At 41.1% G+C, this 14,599-nt stretch overlaps 2 protein-coding genes across 5 annotated transcripts; both read right to left on the reverse strand.

Moving 5' to 3' along the window:
- Positions 1-6,465: 6,465 nt before the first annotated feature.
- LOC124404263 (protein diaphanous homolog 1-like) lies at positions 6,466-9,825 on the reverse strand. Of its 4 annotated transcripts, none has more exons than XM_046878259.1 (3): positions 9,704-9,825; positions 8,649-8,827; positions 6,466-8,560 (listed from the first exon to the last, which is right to left on the reverse strand). In XM_046878259.1, the coding sequence occupies exons 2-3, from the start codon at positions 8,718-8,720 to the stop codon at positions 7,841-7,843; spliced, it is 792 nt and encodes a 263-aa protein (XP_046734215.1). In that variant the 5' UTR covers positions 8,721-8,827; positions 9,704-9,825; the 3' UTR covers positions 6,466-7,840. The 4 variants fall into 4 exon arrangements, with proteins under 4 accessions (XP_046734215.1, XP_046734216.1, XP_046734214.1 ...); XM_046878260.1 differs by lacking the exon at positions 9,704-9,825 and adding an exon at positions 9,383-9,403; XM_046878258.1 differs by lacking the exon at positions 9,704-9,825 and adding an exon at positions 9,250-9,345.
- Positions 9,826-12,222: 2,397 nt separating this feature from the next.
- Positions 12,223-13,277, reverse strand: LOC124404266. The gene is made up of 2 exons (XM_046878263.1): positions 13,122-13,277; positions 12,223-13,052 (listed from the first exon to the last, which is right to left on the reverse strand). Exons 1-2 carry the CDS (start codon positions 13,170-13,172, stop codon positions 12,447-12,449), a joined length of 657 nt encoding a protein of 218 aa, XP_046734219.1. The 5' UTR covers positions 13,173-13,277; the 3' UTR covers positions 12,223-12,446.
- Between the last annotated feature and the right edge of the window lie 1,322 nt (positions 13,278-14,599).

The raw sequence follows: 14,599 nt of genomic DNA on the forward strand, positions 1-14,599 counted from the left end.
TCTACATCGGAGACGTAATGCACGAAATTATCATCCAATTAGCGGAATAACCTTCACTCCAATGAGACATCAACACTCTCGAAGATGGGGCCATCAACTATCAGCCGCAATAGTTTTCGCCACCGTCGTTTCTGCGGTAACCCAAAACCTTCGCCTTTTTCCCAAATTAATTCCCTTCCAGGCCGTATAAGATACAACCTTTTAACGCCGATGGGTATACGACACTTCGGGTGTCGGTCGCTCCCAGGCCAACCATTCGCAGTTTCGCTTTCTACCCAGAAAACACCATTACCACGATTCGCGGAACAAGTCCCAGCGACGAATTTGATGCCACGCTCCAGTGAATAAATAAACTCTAGCTTCGTACTTACGGTAATGTTCGTTAATTAGTTCTTTTTCGGAATCAAAATTAGACCAAGTTTCTTTTTCTAAGAAAATTTTATGTGCCAATTAATAGCGAACGTTCTCCATAGAGACATATAATTTCTATAGAATGAAATCTGGTTTTCTAGTTTTGATTCCAAAAAAATTGTGAACTACTGGGAAATCATTAATGAACATTATTATACGTATGTATATAATATATATATATACACAGAAATATTCATAATCGATTCTACACGAATTATGCGATAATGAATCCCATTATGTCACGTCAGCGACATCGCCAGTAATTGTCGGAATAATTCATATAGAATTGAGCTCTTTCGTTTTGTTTCAGACGGACAACAAGATAGCCGGAAAGTTATGGCATTGATGAATATGACTGTACCTACCTTCAGACAATTCCAACTCGAAGTCCACATCGCTGTCGAAGAAATTCATGAAACTCAGTTTTAGTCGCCCGCAACACTGGTAGTAAGTACAAATTTGATAAAATTGATCAAATAAATGGCATTCTTTTTCCGGTTGGGATGTTAGTCGGTGTTAATAGCAATCGGCGTATCGGCATGGAGTTTGAGTGCGTGGATTGGGAGAAAAGGACATGCAGGCTGGGTGGAGCCTCGATGGATCCCATAAAATGTAATGGACTATCTGGAAGTGGCGGTTCCTTAAGCAAATCGAATCGCCTCGAATCGAATTCAGCGAATGCATCGACACGGCGTGACCTGGAAGGTTGAATGGTCCGGATTGGGGAATGGATGGATTCTCGTTTTTGCGTTTCTCACCTCCCTCATTTCTCTCCGTTCCCCTCCGCGTCCCTCAATAACGCAACCACCAGAGATAGCGGCCATTCTCAGCCCGGCTTCGATCCTTTGAAAGGATTGCCCGGTTATCTGCTCTACAATGGTTCGGGTTCATGCATAAATACGGTATAACAATAAACGGAGGTGAGGATAGCTCGTGGGACACTGACTGTATCATACGCGAGGCTTTCCTTCTTCGGTCCATGGCTCTCTGACAAACGCACAAACGCCACACTGTACAGCCTCAGCTCTTTTCGACAGGAGGATCAGAAACCAATACGAGATTCGTTTCTATGAATGATGTATTGTACCGACTCCTTCCCCCTCCGTCGCCTCGCCTCGCCACGGTTTTCTCCACCGAATTTGATCTATGGTTCGCGGTTGAAGGGTGCCTCGACGCGCCTTCGATTTTGAATAACCATTTTTCTTCAGGGGCGTCGGTGAGGGTTTGCATTCTTCGCCTCATTTTCGCCAAGAGATTGCGATTTTCTTTCTCTCCGTTTCAATCTCGTCCTTCGCGCCTTGTTGAAACGATTCAAATCGCTGGTCTGTCCGATGATGATACATGGCTTCGTACTTCGATGTGAATCGTTCCTCGCGCGCACGTGGCGTTAAAATATATACCTAAGTACCTAACTGAAAAAATCTTTTCACAGTTTGTAATCACCCGGCGTAAAATCCTACCCGCGAATTGATGTCGGAGAGGAGAAAGAAACGTGGCGTGAAAAAAACATTTCGTCGGCTTAATTTTCAGGCTTTCGTCGTGGCTGTAATGCACGGGGGATGAGGAGGATAGCTTCTGGTACCACCCGGCTTGTAGGTATAAGGAAAGCGTTAATTAAGTATAAACTTGGCGACAACTCGAGAAGGTGGGGGCCGTGGAAGAAAGAGAGGGGAGGGGGAGTAGAATTATGGTTGACGTACTCGGAATTTATACCGCAAACGAGACAAACTCGCGGCGACGGCTCGACGTGAATTTCTTGGTAAAACGTTGAACCAATTATCCGACTCCGTTCTCGGTTTAGTGATTCAAACGGTTTCTACAAGGACATAGGAATTTATACCGCTGAAGGAACCCGCAGCTTATTGTTAATTTGACACCGTGAATCCTGTCCCTGCCGTTAATACACCGCAGCCAAAGAGAATTCTCCTGAAATTTGGATCAGGAATATATCAGCCTCGCACGATTTTAAGCAGCTTTATCAACGTCTGGCTTCTGCGAAATGGGCCGTTAATTAAGCCGCGGGATCTCGGAGGCTCATTCTCTTCACATGAGCGCGAAAATTGACAATTTTGGGACGCGGGTGAGCAGGACTTTCGCGATTCTTAGCCCCTGCAAAAACCTTATGATCTAATATATGGGAGGGTTGAGGATGCAAGTGGTGTAAATCAGTTTAACATAATTTTTCAGGACAAAGAAATTTGCATTTGAGATTACTGGCAATTTTGGTGTCACTTGCAGGAAGAATTACATTTTTTTCTTTTTCTCAAAAAATTAAGTTTCGATGGAGTTAAATTCATAAAAAATTTCCGGTGTTTCAGATTTAAAAATTATCTTATTTTCGCACTTACGGAACTTTGAGCGCGTCGAAGCATTCGAAACTTTGATGTATCGTCAAAGTTTTAATTCCTTACTTCAAGTTTCGCTACAAAAAAAATTCGGGATTTGACATTTCTGCAACTTTTCAAATTCGGAATTTCAACCCCACCTCAAAAGAAGAAAATGAGAATAATTAATTGGAAGAAAAATCGGTGAAAGACTGCGATCTACGCGTCGTTTCTTCTTGGAAGTCAGAGAGCCGCGTGATGCTGGGACCGCCAGAAGACCACCTTCGTCGAGAGTGCGTTACAGGGTATCTGTAGACTCGAAATTATTTATTTACGAAAAACAGGGAGCACGAAAGGCGGAAAGTGAGTCCGGGCATTAGCGTGATTGCGCACCGTGCAGAGCGCCCTCCAGTTCTTCTCTGCAGCCAGTATCAACCCCATAAACTATGCATCGTCCACCACCGGCTGCACTTTTCGTTCACCTTGTCGCTATTTTTGCCTTGACTCTTGCCTTTTAAGACTCGGAATACACGCCAACGCGTGACGTTTTCTGCACACCGTGTACAGTAAATTTCCGAGCGTGTGGTCGCGCCATGAAAAGCGAAGGGGGAAAATTCTCGGCTACCCGGAATGTAGATTAAAGCTTTCCGGCTCTTACAGGTGGTGCGGTCCTCCCGCCATGCCATCGCTCCGCGGGTTTCGTATTAACGATGTCTGAAGTAGCGAAAGGGCTCCAGGAGCGCCTCTCATGTAAAGTAATTAACTGCCAGCATCCGTCGACAAATACCCACCCCCCATAACCCCAGCCACTCGCCTTGGCCCAACCCAATCTCGCACCCCCAGCCCTTTTCGCTCGACCAACCGTGTCTTCTTTTTCCTCGTATGGAAATACAATATGTATGAATCTATTTTATAGAGCAGATGGCTCTACTTTTCGTCTCGATAAAGTACGCAATATTGTTGAATAAATTTTGAGCCTTGGAGATGAAGAAAAATTTTTAACAGTGGCTTCTTTTTTTAACAAAACGTGATAATCACTAGTCCGTAAATTACTGTGATTGTGACGGTATGAAAGAGAATGAGATGCAGAATGGCTAAATCGTCGTTTGCATCACCGGTGAAAAATTGAAGCCCTCTGAGATACATTTGTGCACATCGTGACTTGAATCGGAATTTTCGCCCCCTGATTTTGAAAAATTGGGGGAACGAAGGCCTCGGCTTTTCCCGATGAAACGCAATTTCCTTGAAACATTTGCCGAGGCGGTTTGCGCATCAATGACGGTAATAAATAATGATTATTTCTCAGGTTTTCGAAAGTCGACGTCGAATTAAAAGTGATGCGAGTAATAAATCGACTAACGTCATAGCCCTCGAAGAGCTGCAGCCATTTTCGAAAGAAGGGAGAGGAGGAGGGAGGGAGATGGGCTTAATTGAAGATGAATTGCTACAGCTTGACTTTTCGATGCGAAAGCCGAGCTCGTCCCCTCTTTGGTTTTACGCACACGGAAGGATGGCGAGTAGATAGGTTGGTTAGAAGTACGTGTTGTCTCAGCCAGTAATTTCCCCCGTGGCAGGAACAGGACACAGTCACCCTCGGTACTTCCGCTTCGCGGAAAATGGCGTTGGCACAACCACCTCTCACCCCTTGGCGTTCGCAGGCTGGCTAGCGGAAGTGGAAGAAAAATTGATCGCGAATATCGAAAAAGCCGAGCGGATAAATCGCGAGTACATGACAGTAATTGAATTTTTTCTAATATCAAGCTAGACAACAATTTATGAGCTTCTTAATTACTGTTTGGAATTAGAAGATGATTTTGTCGTCAGATTTTTAGCGATACTCGTAAAGGTGAAAGAAAATTTACCCAAGATGAAACGAATAAACCTGAAGATCGATTCAGTTTTACTGTACAGTGGTTTGCACCTGTTGGATGGTCGGCAATAGAAAAGATGGATTCCAGTCAACCGAAAGATGAGAATAGCATTAATCGAAAAAATTATATGTCTCCGTGAAAATTTATATAATTCACATGAATGTAATAAGTACATGAAATGCGAGCAACTGTGTCATGTAATCACGATACTGTTACTATAAAAAATGCAAAATACATGCAATATATGCAAATTTATCAGTTTTTTTTATTATCCATCAAAGTAGCTCTCCATTACTTACAACCTATCCCCTATAACGTAATATGCATTCTATGACGTAGAATGTATAAATAAGTGAAGTGTTGACCGGGGTTAAAGTATCTTCTTGATGTCTTCTGATTATCTGTAAAATCAAATCTCGTAATTACAATGGAAGTATAAATGATCCAATTACGGGATTGGCACTATAAATCGTAAATAAAAAAAAAAAAATGACACTAAAATGTTGTTGAATTTGAGAAGATCCGAATATGATTTCTGATTATCAAATTCTAAGACAGATTTTCTTTTAAATCTGGGAAAATTCTCCTAATCGTTCGCCGCTGTCTTGATCAATTCTTGCGCTACCATGGAAGTGCGCGTCGTGGGCGATGGTTCGCCACCTGTCGGTGCCGCTAATCACTAATTGTAAGATCGGCTCCGCGTGCCGGTCTTGCTATGTCGCTTCATCAGGTAAAAGTGTCTTTTGATCTTCTGCAGGATCTGTAACAGTTTCGCTCACCTCTGTTACTCTCGAAGTCTCTACCCTTTTGTTGTACGCCATTGCGTTGCCGTTGGACCTTGATGGATCCATGGCTGACATCTCATCGTGAGTGTGTTTAGGCTTCTGCTCTGCTGCTGACGAGGTAGCAACAGGTGTACACAACAATTAACAACCGATGAAACTGTTTTGAATATTTGGCTAATTGTAAGTAGCGAAGTCGTGACAGTAGAAGTTGAAGTATTGTCTCGTAGCTTCGTTGCATTCTCGTTTCGTTCGCTATTCAGCTCTCACTCGAATCTAGCTGATCACATGGGGATTATCTACTCTCGAAAATCATATCTGTGTATAATCAATGTTTTACATCGATTTTTTAAAGCTTCAGTCGTTGTACTGATCTCTCGCGATACGGTTAGTATTACTTTCTCAAAGGAAGTATATCATATTATTGTGCTAATAATCATCAGCTATCTTTGATTACCGTTCCGCTCACTCACTCTAGTCATTTATTGCTGATTCGTGGCTCCCACGTCGAGCTCCTATTCTCAACTATCTCTCTTAACACATATAAAGGTAGCATGTACATAAAATCCAAGCAATCATGTCATGTATCAAGATACTATTACTATAAAGAATGCAAAATACAGAATTACAAACTTATCAGGTTTTGATTATTCATGGAAGTAACTCTCCATTACCTACAATCTGCCTCTTATAATATAGTATATATTCTACGATGTAGAGTGTATAAGTAAGTCAAATATTTATGCCTAGGTATATGGGTTTGGAACATTTCTGCAATGCGACTGAGTTTCAGCCCATTATCACAATTAACTTATTGATTTCATATCTTCATCATATATTATACGTAGATTCATTAACAAACGCTCAAGCTAATACAATAATAATATTTATAGTGCTAATATATGCATCGAGTATATATGTATAATATATGTATAATATATCTTGACATTTTAGTGTAGCTATATTTGTCGTGTTGACAATGAAGCAATTCAGGCCATGTCATATCAGCAGCTGCAGAATAATGAGCCGCTCGAATGACGTTTCTAATTTTGAACGCGATACAAGAGTATCTATACGACGAATTCTATTCAGCCTCCACTGAATTTTAAATCATTCCATGGATTTGTCATAATGTAGGTACAGAAAATCACATATTCGCCTACGTTTGCCGAAAAAAGATAAATTTGAGCAACTTTTCTGCCAATTACTTTCAAAGCCACACAATTCCGTCGGGGATACTATCAACTTTATGTTTCCGGAGAATTGACACTGAATACTCAATTTTGCCATTAAAGGCATTTTAACGGCAATTTAACAGCGCAACACTTCCGCTGATCAGCTTTTACGAAGTTCATCAAGTGTTCTTCGAAGTGTTGACCAAAACTAAATTATCTTCTTAATAACTTGTGGTTAACTGTGAAATCAAATCTAGTCATTTCAATGAAAATATGAATGATCCAGTTACGGAACGGCACTATACATCATCTGAGAATAAAAAAAAAAAAAAAAATGGCACTAAAATGTGAGTGAATTCCGGAAGATCCGAAAATTATTTCTTATTATCAAATCCTAACACAGACTTTCATCCGCTTTATATTTTACGATAAATTTTCATACGTAAAAGTGCTATATATTTGATTCTGATTAAGCCTCACAATTCAAATGTCCGGTGGTTGATGAAAACTTTTTGCAAAATTTTTACAAATCCAATAATATTGCACTTTAAATCATGAGGAATGGTTATTGTGCTAGTATTATGGGTTAAATTATGCAGATGAAAAAACGAGGAGCAATATTTGGTAACGTGGATGTTGTACCTACATCTAAAATCTATTGTAACGCGCATGTTAGTCAGAGACGGTTTCTCACAATAAAAAACGCGCATAGGAAGACTGCGAAGTATGCTAACTTGTTCGTGACAGATTTGCATCACGTGATAAACCTTTTCCATATCCTCGCTGCTGTAATAAATTAGAAACAAACATTAAATAACCCGCGCTTTTGACCATACTGTTATACCATATAAGTGACCGTTAATCCTACGCGCCCAAACGCATCTACAGTCTCACGTGTTTGGTATCGAAAAAGTTAGAATCGAAGCGGAACTGAAGTTTGATTTTCATCGTCACACTCCACAAGCAATCGGCAATAAATGGTTATTACAAAAATAGTTATAGACCGAATTGCTTGAAACTAATTTGCAGGCAGTAAAAGCTGTCAATATATCGTTAGATGACAGAAAGAAATCGGTCATTCCTTTCGTCCATTAAGATGCTAATGCTAATACGTTGATGAACAAGCGCGGTAGATTATGATTACCGAAAAATAACTAAACGATCGGCGTTTGCGAATAGAGTAAAAAATCTCCAGTGCATTCATAAGTGATTTAGCTGGTATACCTAATTACATTCAACGATACTTAACCAAAGCGATACGACTAGTAGGACTACTACTAGGACGGGATGCAGAGTTTGATGCACTCGCACAAGCAGTAGCAACTGGTCAAACAACAGAGCAAATTAGAGCAGTCGTCATCGTTTCTACTTGTGTCAGCGTTCTTTTGTACTACGTAAATAGTCTGCGGCGGAGGAACCTGGTTCTGCAGGTACTGATTCTGCACCGGATAGTGCTGGCCACCCACACCTGACTGCTTCGGATAGATCATCCCCTGGTTCACCTGGGACTCGTACTCCACAGGCTGGTATCCCGACATCGCGGACTTCGGTTGCGTCGTCAGAGGGTTCACGAAGCCGATTTGTATCCCAGTCGTGTCGATGGGTGCTGGCATCGGCATCGCGGCACTGGGATACGGTGCTTGGTTGGCGGGTCCAGACGTGAATGTTGGCTGACTGGTGATCCCGGGTCCCGTTGGATAGGGGGGACTGACCACGGGTTGGGGGGCGGCTCCCACGGGTGCTGTTGGGTACGGAGCGTTCGAGGCTACTCCGTCGGTAGGGTAGGGTGCTGGACCTGAGGGATACGGAGGCGAACCATTGACGCCGGAAAAGAAGTCGGAGTGGTTTTTCAAGGCCTGGGAATCCTGAGCCACGACTGAGCTGTAAGGCGGCGGTTGCATGCTTGGTACTCCTGGATTGTACGGATCGGATGAAAGTAGGGGAGCCGAAGGATTTGCCTGGTTATCGTGGTTCGTCGGAGCGCCAACGTGTTTCTGCTGCAAGCGGTGGAGGATAATGCGTGTTTGTAACGTTAGGTGATAGTGTCTTTTAAGATTTGGCCTGAGCTGTGACAGTTTCGCTTACCTCTGTAGTCCTCAAAGCCTCTGCCTCTTTGCTGGACGCCATAGTGGTACCGTTAAACCTTGGCGGATCCATGGTTGAATGCTGGATGTATGCAGGTATATTCTCTGCTAGTGACGAGGGTGCAACAGGTGGTCAGGAAAATTGACAACCGATGAAGTTGCTTAGCTACGAGTTGTTAACTGAAAATATATGTAAGTCAAAAAATGTAAAGATGAGTGGAATGGATGGTTAGGATGAACGGGTTCGATTGAATAAAATCAAAGTGACGAAAGCTACGTGAAAAGTACGTCAAAGTACGACCGACCGGCGCAAACGTACGAACGATATCGTATCTTGTAAATACTCCCAGAATACTAGATAAGCATGCGCGTTATTCGAGCTGGTACAGATAAAAGCCAAAAGATTGTGTGTCGGTGCCAACGTGTTTATGCATACTGAGCATATCTACACAACTGCTATTGTTTTCTATCACAAAGTCGAATAAGAAGTGAAAAAAGAGGACAGAGGGAGACGGATCAAGCTTGATGATAATGCCAAGATTTAATTGATGAAACGAAAAACAGTAAAAATTAATCAACGGCAAATTTCACGTTCTCTTCACCCTCATGTCACATGTTATCAATCGGCTACAGTTACACCTCGATTAGAATATATTCCAGATCAGTTTTCCACAAACTGCGAAGCACCAGTATTATCACATAAATTTTGTGAAAAATCCTAAAAAAAAATCGAACCCCAATTTCCGACGAAAAATAACGGACACACTAGCTCCGCGGTCGGAGAATTGCGTATCAACGCATATAGACCATGCACCAGGACATGCGCATGCGCCGATTAGTTATGCTGTTGAAACCACAGACTTCTGGCGCCTAAAAAGAGACGCCATTGGCAGGGCTGGCTTTACTGCCTATCTCTCTGCTCTCTTCTTCCCAACACAAACATCATCTGCCGAGTAGATCGCAGTAGGTCAACTTCCCATTTCGAAAATTGGGATCTTTTCCAAATTTCTGAGTACATCTGACACGCTGGATAGGCTTAAAAAATTCACCACGTACCTATTTCGTTCGGCTCGCTTTGTCCTTAAGGTCCTTTTCCGCTGATGTCCTGAGCCCAACATGCACTGAACGACCAATTTCACCAGCGACAAACACAGCCGACGCTTCTTCCTACGCTGAACGCGCACTGCACGCTTACTATAGATGCTTTTCTAGACCGGCTGTACGGCCGAATAAAGAGGAGGGGAAACGTGACGCTCGCTTCGACGAAGGCAGTGCCGAATTCATCGAGGGCACCGAGGGCACCGAGGGTGGGAATGGGCTAATTTTCTATGACTAATTTCATGGCAGTGTTTATCAACATTTTTGAAATCGCGACCCCTTTACAAGTAGAGAAAATCTGGCGACCCCCCAAGACTATAATGAAAGTATGTCAGTGATTTCAAAGGATTTTTAAAATCGAAGGACTCCTTGATATAAGACTTCGTCCGCGCTTTTCATTTTTACCTGGCTCACCTGGAACCCCATGGGTATTGCGACTCACAGGTTGAAGAAGACTGCACTAAGGAATGCGTCACCCACTGTATTACGGCCCTGCGCTTTTACCTTGGGGCATCCTGCAATCCGAGAGGAATATACTTTTCCGAGACTTGATCGTCCAGCGTTTGATTCTGGAAAAGTATCCACGGTCATTGTTAGACACAATGCCTCAGGCTTTAATGGCGCTGTCACATTTTCCATGCGCAGTATCACAAAATATTAATGACATTGATATTCTAACCGAATTGATGCTGGTGAACAGTATTTTTGATGCATTTTAAACACTTAAATCCTTAACCAATACTGAAAATCTTTCTACTTACTGTTAGAAATAGTTCACATCGTGTTTGTAGCTCTCGGCTATTTTGTCTATGCAACAATGTTGTATACCGGTTTGTCCAATAGTTGTCACTCAGCTTCTCGGTAAACAGCCTAAAAATATTTATCCTCCGATAAACGACTCTCGGGCAATCGCGAGGCTGGTTTTATATTTGTAATGGAATAAAAATAAACCTCTTCAAGTAGAACTATGAGTTTATTTTGGGATGAATCGCTTTCGAATTTTCGAACGCATTTGGATAAATAAAGTTCCTCTCAATTTTCAAATCTTGCTCAGTAATTAGGAACAGGAAAACCTGCAAAATATTCAACGCACGACGCTTATCAAGATAAGCTTTACATATATTTCTTATTAACTAATCTGATCTTACATTTATAATTATTAATTAATCTAAACTGTGAAATTTGTTATACGTTCAATAGCTGACCAATCATTCTGTGTTCTATTTATGAAATTATTTTTACTTTGAGATCGGTTTATATGTTCTAAGAAATTCGTTACAAAATAGTTTTCTTAACAATATTTTTTAGTCCCTTCGTTATTAATCTTAATCTGTTTTTAAAACAATAAATCCGGGAAAATGAGATCACCGCAAATTGTATTTCCATATTTTGTTGTATCAACGTAACGAAATCTTATAGTAATTCTTACTATTTCTTCTAGTACTCACTCACTAATTATGTCAGATGAAACAATGTGACAATATGAATCAGTGAGCTGATTAAAAATATCCGATTCCAGTAAATAATCGTCACCATATTTTATACGGAAGAAGAAAAGTCACCTTTGGGAGGGACAAAAAAAACTCTAACAAGTGTACAATTCTTGGAAATTTTGGTTAACTTTTAAGTAAAAATTAATGAATGCAATAAAAAAAGTACACATATGGTTATCTAATTGGGATATAATTTCACGCTGAAAAAACTTATTTCGAAAGAACCCATGTATTAACCATAAGTTTCTTTAATTTAACTTTTCGCCAGCCAATATAATAATAATACTCACTATTCGCCGATTGTTATTTCGACCGCAGCATCTTTTCTCCGTGTGAACGTAGTTGGCCTGTCAAGTGAGAAGAAGCGTGAAAAGCCTGCTGAGTGCTTGCAAGGTGATTTTCAGACAATTTTGGGATACATGATATATAGGCCAAGGGCCAGAGGGTCGCCGGTACTCATGCCTGTCTCTTTTACCCCTAGAACTCACCCTCTGCACGTTTTCTCCTGCGAAAGCCATGATATTGCCAACATGACGTAAGCATGTAAAGTCACCCCGTATACACGCTATCGCAGCTTAATCAATGAAAAAGCTTTTGCGCAGCTAATACCTTTTTCTCTCAGTGATGCCTTTCCGTGAAAACATTCAACCCCGACGACGATGCAGCGAGGAACTCGCGAATATTTTCGCCCACAATTGCCAATTCATCCCAAGGTACGACATTCAACACACTCTGCGTGATTTAAGCATCCAGAATATCCTAAATACCGATAACCACGTACAGGGTCGTTGAGTTTTCAGATTTACCACTACTGATCCATACTTGTTATTGTGATACAAAGTCGTACAAGTATTATTTTTGTACCATGGAATATACAGTATTAGATAAAAAAAAATACAGCTATGTTCAAGTTGAACGTAAATAATTTAATATATTTACAAAGGTTAAAGATATCTTTTTATTTTCACATAGCTGCCTGATTATTGATTAAAAATCATTATTAATTTGCACTATTTCTCAGTCACAGCAAAGCGAAATATTTTCCGTCAACAGTTTTACTCGTGCATGGTGATCACTTCACATCTTCTGCCGCGGAAGTTCAATGAAAAGAAAAACCTCCCCGAACACGATCATAGTTTTGGTTGAAATAAAAAGTACTTTGTCGGAACAATATTCATTTCACATGGTATGTCAGTATCTATAATATGCTACAAAATGGTGCAATCGTCACAACCCCCACAATCGACATCCCCTTCGCAACAACCATCTCCGCAACAACCGTCACCGCAACAATCGTCACCGCAACAACCATCTCCACCAGAATCACTTTCCCAAGAGTTTCCATGATGTACGTAGTGATGGCAAGAGAGATCAGGCACTACGATCGGTAAAAAATCGAGTTCTGTCATTTTTCTGAGCTGTTCTCTCTTCTTGGCTGCTTCGTCGTCGGTAGATACGATAATGACCGATTGCGGATTAGGCGGTTGCGGTTCTCCCGCTGCCAGGACTGACTCCTTGAATCCAATCGCCGATGGTTCCGGCTGCACTGTTATGGAAGCTGTGGGATCGGGTTGCGGCTGCGATATCTCCACCAATGGGATTCCCAGCGCAGGATGATTTTCAAGTAAGGAAGACGGTCTGGTCTGACTTCTCTCCGCGATTTTATCTTGAGCCATAACAGAGCTGTAAGAAGGCGGATCCATGCCGTGGTCATCCACTGGGTTCAACAACTGCAGCGAAGGAGCAGAAGGACCTGACGATGCGTTTCCGAGGTCTGAAGGATCCCCGCGTTCCTCCCTGGAGAGTAAGAATGACTGGAATCAACCAATCATCGATCACGCATTTCATTCGGAATTCAAAGTTTCGGATAGTTTTTTACTCACCATCTCTTTCGAGGATGTCTCCGTGCCTGCGGTCGACTTTGGATGATCCATAGCTAGCAATGTCGTTGCTCGTGCAACAGGTGAAAATCACGATCGACGACTGCAGGTGAACTTAGTTACCTCCACCTATCAGCTGAAATGGAAAAAACATACGGTTTTTCTTATTGTCTGTGTAAAATTTGGGTTATTGTACAAAACTCTCCAATATTCATGAATTACGTTACTAAACTGTGCCAAACTTAGTTTACCCCATGTATAATAATAACATTGTAAATCTATGGACAAAATGAAAAAAGGCGCACAGTTCGGTAAAAAAAAAAAAACGGACGAATTAATTTTTAAGTCAACAAGGAATTCGAAAATTCGTTCAGCGAGCATCCGTCGAGCGTATAAGAACCCGAGAGCCATATCCTTGCGGATTCGATCCCACCGTGTTATTAGAGTATTTTTTTAGTGAATCCTAAAATCAGTGATATAAGATTGATATTTCAGGTAATCACTCAGAGTTCCACTGAATTCTTCTTTTTCCACTGCGGTTTTACCAAAATTAAACTCGGAAAATCCATTCTAGTATCACCAATCTATCACCAACAAGTTTTATTTTTCAATAAAATATTTCCGCATTATTTAACTTAATTTCAGTAGATTTTGAATGAATTTGGAATTCACTATAATTTTAGTGGAGTAAGAAATCATTTCGATTTCAATATTATGCTTGTGGTGGAGTCAAAAATTTATATTTCAGTGATTTTTCGGTAGGCCTTGAGTATGCTTCTTATACAAATACAGTGTAAGAAATACTTAACTACACCGTAAGAACAAATAATTGTAATTTCGGTTCAATTTCAGTGGAATGGAATCCGCCAGGGTTATAAGCAAAGCATGACATTACACGTCTTGCCCAAAGTCACTTCAAATTGACTGAAACTTGGGCAGATCTTCTACAAATATCACTTGTTCTTATAATATAACATTCAAAAAAGTAAAGAGATGAAATGAACAAACATAGTGCGTTGGCGATTGTTCTTGCATAGCTCATTTTTGAAGGGGAATGTATATGCTCTAAGAGCTGAAGAGTAACTAGGGTGAGACAAGAGAGCGAATGCGCAAAGCCATGGGGACGATGGAGAAGACGGAATTTGTCAGGTTGCCAGATTGCTTCGCAGCGTTGCCAAGTATCTCGCTATAGACTGTGCCTCGTAACTCGTGCCACAATCGTGATCGCACTTTACGAAAGCATGGTCAGGAGCAGGTGTGAAACACACGATTTAAACAATCACGCGAAATTGATGAACATTGATTAATTTTTTTTTATAAATTAGTATTGCCTCAAAAAATATATAGAAGACTTCAGCTGTCATCCATCGGAGCTCACCATCAGACAAAACATTTCTTTCTTCTATATATGAACTGGAATTCGAAGTAATGTCATTGTTAAATATATTTACTGCGATAAAAATTATAAGAAAATGGCAAAA

The sequence above is a fragment of the Diprion similis genome, chromosome 3 (assembly GCF_021155765.1).
Source record: "Diprion similis isolate iyDipSimi1 chromosome 3, iyDipSimi1.1, whole genome shotgun sequence".
In the NCBI taxonomy this organism is placed as follows: Eukaryota; Metazoa; Arthropoda; class Insecta; order Hymenoptera; family Diprionidae; genus Diprion; species Diprion similis.

Bases quoted from the DNA above. Each gene is read 5' to 3' on its own strand.
- LOC124404263 (XM_046878259.1), bottom strand. From the start codon at position 8,720: ATGGATCCGCCAAGGTTTAACGGTACCACTATGGCGTCCAGCAAAGAG. The intron at 8,561-8,648 runs GTAAGCGAAACT...CACCGCTTGCAG, and splicing joins AGGCTTTGAGGACTACAGAG to CAGAAACACGTTGGCGCTCC.
- LOC124404266 (XM_046878263.1), bottom strand. From the start codon at position 13,172: ATGGATCATCCAAAGTCGACCGCAGGCACGGAGACATCCTCGAAAGAG. The intron at 13,053-13,121 runs GTGAGTAAAAAA...GGTTGATTCCAG, and splicing joins AGACATCCTCGAAAGAGATG to TCATTCTTACTCTCCAGGGA.